Source organism: Setaria italica, chromosome VIII (assembly GCF_000263155.2).
Source record: "Setaria italica strain Yugu1 chromosome VIII, Setaria_italica_v2.0, whole genome shotgun sequence".
Classification (NCBI taxonomy): Eukaryota; Viridiplantae; Streptophyta; class Magnoliopsida; order Poales; family Poaceae; genus Setaria; species Setaria italica.
Genome location: NC_028457.1, coordinates 21,509,139 through 21,515,330, shown reverse-complemented (window position 1 = coordinate 21,515,330; position 6,192 = coordinate 21,509,139). Strand labels below are relative to the sequence as shown.

Below are 6,192 nucleotides of genomic sequence, written 5' to 3'. Positions count from 1 at the left end.
GCAAATAAAACCCCTCAGCCAAAGAGCCATGCATGTCTAGAAGTGGTGAAATAGCTTTTCACCAGTCGGTTAAGTCTTGTTGAGCTTAGCAGCTCAGCCTTGTTTGTGGCTTCTCTTTTCAAGTGAAGTTGAAACTTCCGAGCTTGCTGTTGGCACTTGGCTGCCCCAGCTTCCTCCTGGGTGGACGGTCGAGTGGGATCCTTCCTCGGACAGTGGGGAATTGGATCATTGATGTCCTATCTGGCCTCACCAGGGACATCCGACCCCGACGCTAGGTTCTGCGATGCTTTTACCTTCTGTTGTTTCCTTCATAACTTGTAAAACTCTGATTTTCAACCAGTGTGTCATGAATTGTTAATCAAATGGTGGATCTGTTGTATTCTCTGGAACCACTCACCTTCGTGTGAGCTATGCTAACTCGGTCCTGTTTAGTGGTTAAATCGGTTGAAATCCGACAGCACATCGAGTTAACTTGATTAGGGCATGAGTATCGCATGTCAAGCGACTTAACCGTGCTTTAGTTAAGTTAATCCGAGCTGTTTTGCCACAGGCCTCCTCTGCAAGAGGACCGAGAGGGGCGAATGGCAGTTCCCTGAGATGGAGGAGGTGCCGAGTCCGCCACCGGCTACGTCGTGTCATTCGCCCACTTCCACGAGAGAGGGTTTGCGACCCCGCCGAGCCTCTTCTTCCGCGGGCTGCTGCACTATTACGGGCTCGAGCTGCAGCACCTTAATCCCAACGGGATCCAACACATCGTAGCATTCGTTGCGCTGTGCGAGGGGTTCCTGGGCATCGAGCCCAACTTCTCGCTCTGGAAGTATTTCTTCGCGGTCAGCCTGTACCAGAGGGCCGAGAAGAAGGGGAGCCAGCAGCGGGCGACCCCGGTGCCGATAGGGTGCGTCGCTATCCACCTCCGCCATACCCACGCCAAGGAAAACATGGCGATGAAGACCGTGGCATCCCACAAGGGGTGGCATCAGCAGTGGTTCTATGTGAAGAACTATTCTAACTCCCCCTTGCCAGAGTTCACCGACCGCGTCATCGAAGCGGTGCTGGAGTTGTGGTCGTACAGCCCGGTGGAGAAGGAGAAGAAGCAGATCACCGGTTTGCTTCAGGCCATCGAGTACCTGAAGGGAAAAGGCCTGACCGGGGCTAGAGTTATCGGGGCGTACCACGCTCGGAGGGTGGTGCCGCTTATGCTCCGGGTTCGCCCGCTCGACGAGATGGTTCCCGGTGCGCCGACCGAGGGCACCATCCTTGCGACGGGCGCGCTTGCCAACATCAAGATCCAGCAGCGAGTTCGGGAGGCACTGGACGACAAGGACGCCGATTACCCGGTGCCCGGTCATCCTCCAATACGCCCGGACGCGAATTTAAACGAGCTGGTAAGGACTTCGCGCTCTCATTCCCTTTTCTTGCGTTTCTTGGTTTGTAGCTCTTGACGCAGAGTTTTCGTGTCTACAGGGCCATATGTCCAGGGCCGTGGACTCGCGCCCGCCGGTGCCAGAGGACGCTGAACGACGGCAGCAAAACCGCCTCCTCGCCGAGAAGCAGAAGAGGCGCAAGGACAAAGAGACGGCGAGGAAGAAAAAGAAGGCCGCCAAGGAGTTCCAATGGCGGTGGCGGGGCAATGTCGTGTCGGACGACGATGATGACAACGATGAAGAGGAAGAGGAGGAAGACGAGGAGGAGGAGGAGGAGGAGGAGGAGGAGGAGGAGGAGGAGGAGGAGGAGGAGGAGTTCTAGCCCCCCGGCCGGGCGCGCTCATCATCCAGGAGCAGCGCCCCCAAATGGCCACAGGGGACAAGCTGAGCGGACCGCCTGCCCAGGACTCGACCCCGCAAAGCTCTGGGGCCGCGCCCTAGGGGTCAGCGCGGGGCGCGACCTGGGAGTCAATGGAGCCGACCCCTGACCGTCTGCCCGTGTCCCAAGAGCAGAGGGGTAGCGGCAAGCGGCCGCTGCCAGATGCCCTAGGGTCGGCGTCGGGCTCGGAGGCGAAACACGCCCGCCGTCCTCGCGTTGAGGGAGTGTAAGTGAAAATTCCTCGCGCATCTTGTTCCTTTCCTGGCGTCAAGCCGTTTTTGATGATGTTGCTGTTGTTCCACAGCACCGCCCCTCGGGGCTTCGTCCCGCCGTTGGGGCCGAAGAAGGCGCTATGGGTGTCGTCCACCTCCGCGGGGCAAGCCGCGACCCCGCCGACGGCGAGCGGCGGTGTCGCCGGAGAGACCACGGAGCCTACCGCGGAGGCGGCCTCCACGACGGCAACTGGAGGAAGGCTGCCGCAGCCGGGCACAGGGTAGGGTCCGACCCCTGCTCCGCCTTCTGCCTCTGCGGCCGACCCTACGGGACAAGGTGTTGCCCCTGGGGTCCCTCCGACCGGCGAAGTGATAGACCTCGATGACAAGGCGGAGGAAGAGCCTGCGGCTCCGGCGGCGGCGGCTGAGAGGGCAGCGGCGGAGATGGGGACGGTTGCCCCAGTGATCGCAACGGAGATAGCGTCCGCCTCTGCGGCCGCGACGGGGTCAGCAGTGGCAGCGAAGGTGGGGATATCTACCCCAGCGACCGCGACGGAGACGTCGGCGTTGATGGGGGTGGGGAAGCCTGCCCCAGCGGCCACGACGGAGATGCCGGCGGTGGCGGGGGCGGGAACGCTTGCCTCGGAGACCGCGAAGGGGGTGGGGACGCCTGCCCCAGCGGCCGCGACGGAGGCCGCAGCGGCGGCAGGGATGGAAACGCCCGCTCCGGCAGTCGCGATGGAGACGGTGACGCACGTGCCAGGGCCATCGTCGAGGCCGGTGGCATCAGAGGCGGTGGCGCCTACCCCGGAGGCGACGTCGTGGGTGGCCAGAGCGGCTCCCACCCTTGTCCCGCTTAATCCCATTCCCAGGGCGTAGGGTGGGCCTACCCTGCGCTGGAGGTTACGTGATGACCCGCAGAGATCCCTCTTCGTGCTGGACGATGCCGAGGAGTGGGGCAAGTGGCACACAGTGCAAGGCGGGCTTGCGAATATCCGCGCTGCCCTATCTTCCGCGATGGGGGAGCTGGACGGCGGCGGCGTCCCTGGTGGCTAGGTATGGTGTTCTTCCCGGTGGTTGTTTTCCTCTTGTCTCTCCGTTGCTGAGCATAAATTATTTTGTAGGCCCTCTAGGAATGCAGCCGGGGGAAGTCCGACTTCCTCCGGCTCGAGCGGGGGCTCTGGGAACGCTTCTCCGCGGAGAGGAAGCGGACCGGGGAGCTGACCGCGTAGGTCGGTACCGCTCAACAAGTCATCGACGACCTGCGCAGGCGTGAGCAGGCGGCATGGGAGGACGCGCGGCGGGCGAAGGACAAGTTCCAGGCCGTCATCGAGAAGGTTCGCCTTGATCTCGAGTAGTTCCAGGCTGCTGCTGAGAGGGCCCGCCTTGATGCCAAGGGCCTCGCACGGCTGAAGGGGGACCATGAAGACCTTCAGAAAACCGTCGAGCGGATCTGGCACGAACGGCAGAAGGCTTGGCAGGAGCGGGACTTCGAGGCAACCCGGAAGGACGAGAACGAGAAGATAGTGGCTGAGCTCGGGGCGGAGGTCAGTCAACTCCACGTGCAAGTGCAGGGGCTTCAGACCGCTGTGGCCCAGGGGCTCGACCGGGAGTGTGAGCTGAAGGCTCAGTCCGAGGGTCAGGCTCTTCTTGTTCCTTTGTTTTTGCGGCTTCGTGATGGTTTCTGACTTGGACTTCTATGGACGAACCTCACAGACGAACTCACCCAGCTGAGGGAGGTCCTCGACGTGGAGCGCGCCAAGCACGGCAACCTGCAGGACGTGGTCCGCATTGTCTGCGACGGCCTCGGTGTGGTCGAGGGGGAGGGGACAAGTTCGTTGGCGGCTCACATCCTTGGGACGTACCGGTGGGCTCGCGAGATTGCTCTAGAGGTGCTCCACGTTGGCGTGAGGGGGGCCTTTGGCATCTTCGGCTCCCACTATTTCGGCATCAACTTCGCCGGGATGAGTGGGGGGTACGCCTCCGGCTACTCCGAGGCTGAGTTGGACGAGATCGATGCGTCGGTGATCAACCCAGCGGAGGCCTTAGCGAAGCTTCTGGAGGATGAAGCCATCCCGCCCGAAGACCCGAGGACGAGTTAGCTGTATCGGGCTTAGACGCCCCAGAATGTAAATATGTTAGACAACCTTGAACTTGTTTCTGTGATGGCCGCGGAGGCCTTTTCTATAATTTATCGGAAAAATGTTTTCGATCTTCTTTCTTAGTTTTTGGGTTTGGAAAGTTTAGAGCGCGGGCGAGCGCGTCAGTAAGCGTTGATGGGCGAAGGCACCGTAGCCGCTGGGGCCTAGGTTTTTTCGCAGTCCGATCAGTCTTGCCTAAACGTCGTTCGTGCACTCTCTCCTTTTTACGCCCAAACGTTTAGGAAGAGGGTCGGTTCGGAAAGAAATGGTGTTTTGAGAAGACGTCAAGTGACTTGGGCCGGAGCCCCTGATAGCCCCCGAGGGATATGCGGCCCTGGGGTAGAGCCAGGGTCGGATATCCCTGAGTTCGGTACGAAACTTGAATGAAATCGACTCAAAACTGCCCTTTTCCGTGAATTAACAAGTTACAGGAGTATGTATGTACAAAACTTGGAAACAGAAACTAAGGGTAGAAGCATCTTAGCTGCTCTATGTTCCAAGTGTTGCTGAAGATCTGTCCGTCAGGGGTTGCCAGCTTGTACGTGCCTAGCCGTAGTACTTGCGCGATGATGAAGGGACCTTCCCATGGAGGGGTCAGCTTGTGCCGGCCTCTGTTGTCCTGGATGAGGCGAAGCACTAGGTCGCCGACGTTGAAGGCTCGGCCTTGCACCTTGCGGCTGTGGTATCATCGTAAGGCCTGCTAGTACTTGGCCGAGTGTAGCAGGGCCATATCGCGCGCTTCGTCGAGCTGGTCTTGCGCGTCCTCGAGTGATGCCTGGTTCCCTTGTTCATCGTACGCCTTGACCCTCGACGATCCGTACTCCAGGTTGGTGGGGAGGATTGCCTTAGACCCGTAGACCATGAAGAATGGTGTGAAGCCAGTCGCCCTATTGGGGTCATCCTTAGACTCCATAGAGCCGTGGGGAGCTCCACGACCCACCAGCCACCAAACTTTTTGAGGCAGTCGAAGATCCGCGGCTTGAGACCCTGGAGTATCATGTTGTTGGCCTGTTCAACCTGCCCGTTCGTGCGGGGATGCGCCACGGCCGACCAGTCCACTTGGATGTGGTGGTCGTCGCAGAACTGGAGGAACTTCTTCCTGGTGAACTGCGTGCCATTGTCCATGATGATGGAGTTGGGAACTCCGAAGCGATGGATGACGTCGGTGAAGAATTGCACCGCCTGCTCGGACTTAATTTGCACGACTGGTCGTGCCTCGATCCACTTGGAGAACTTGTCGACGGCGACAAGCAGGTGGGTGAAGCCCCCGGGCGCCTTCGTGAAGGGCCTGATGACGTCTAGACCCTAGACCGCGAAGGGCCATGTGATGGGGATGGTCTGGAGCGCCTGAGTGGGCAGATGGGTTTGGCGCGTGAAGAATTGGCACCCCTCGCAGGTGCGCACCATGTGGGTGGCGTCGGCTACTACCGTCGGCCAGTAGAAGCCGTGTCGGAATGCGTTCCCAACGAGGGTTCTTGGCACGGCATGGTGGCCGCAGGCCCCAGCGTGGATGTCCTGAATCAATGCCTTCCCCTGCTCGATCGGGATGCAGCGCTGGAGGATGCTGGTGTGGCTCCGCTTGTAGAGCTCCTGGTCGATGATGACGAAGGATTTGGCGCGACGTGCAATCCTGCGTGCCTCCATCTTGTTTGTTGGGAGCGTCTCACGGATGAGGTAGTCAAGGTATGGGGCTCTCCAGTCAGGCAGGGGGTCGGGCCCCACCGCTATGTCCGTGTTGATCTCTATGACCTCACGGTCTAGGGGATCGGCCTCCGAGCCCAGGACAGGTGGCGTGTCAATGACCCCTCCTGGGTCGGCGCTCGAGTCCGGGACAGGTGGCGTGTCGCCGACCCCTCCTGGTTTGGCGCCCGAGTTCGGGACAGGTGGCGTGTCGCCGAAACCACCCGATTCTTTGTAGCAGATGGAGGGCTTGTACTGGTCACTGACGAAGACGCCGTCGGGGATGGGCTTTTGATCGAATGCTGCCTTCGCCAGTTCGTCAGCCGCTTCATTGAAACGTCTTGCGACATGGTTGA

At 60.2% G+C, this 6,192-nt stretch overlaps 1 protein-coding gene across 1 annotated transcript; it reads right to left on the bottom strand.

Moving 5' to 3' along the window:
* Positions 1–1,861: 1,861 nt before the first annotated feature.
* LOC101781982 (elastin-like) lies at positions 1,862–2,881 on the bottom strand. The gene has a single exon (XM_004980406.1). The coding sequence runs from the start codon at positions 2,879–2,881 to the stop codon at positions 1,862–1,864; it is 1,020 nt and encodes a 339-aa protein (XP_004980463.1).
* Between the last annotated feature and the right edge of the window lie 3,311 nt (positions 2,882–6,192).

Excerpts from the sequence above, each read along its gene's own strand:
- LOC101781982 (XM_004980406.1), bottom strand. The coding sequence starts at position 2,881 with ATGGGATTAAGCGGGACAAGGGTGGGAGCCGCTCTGGCCACCCACGAC.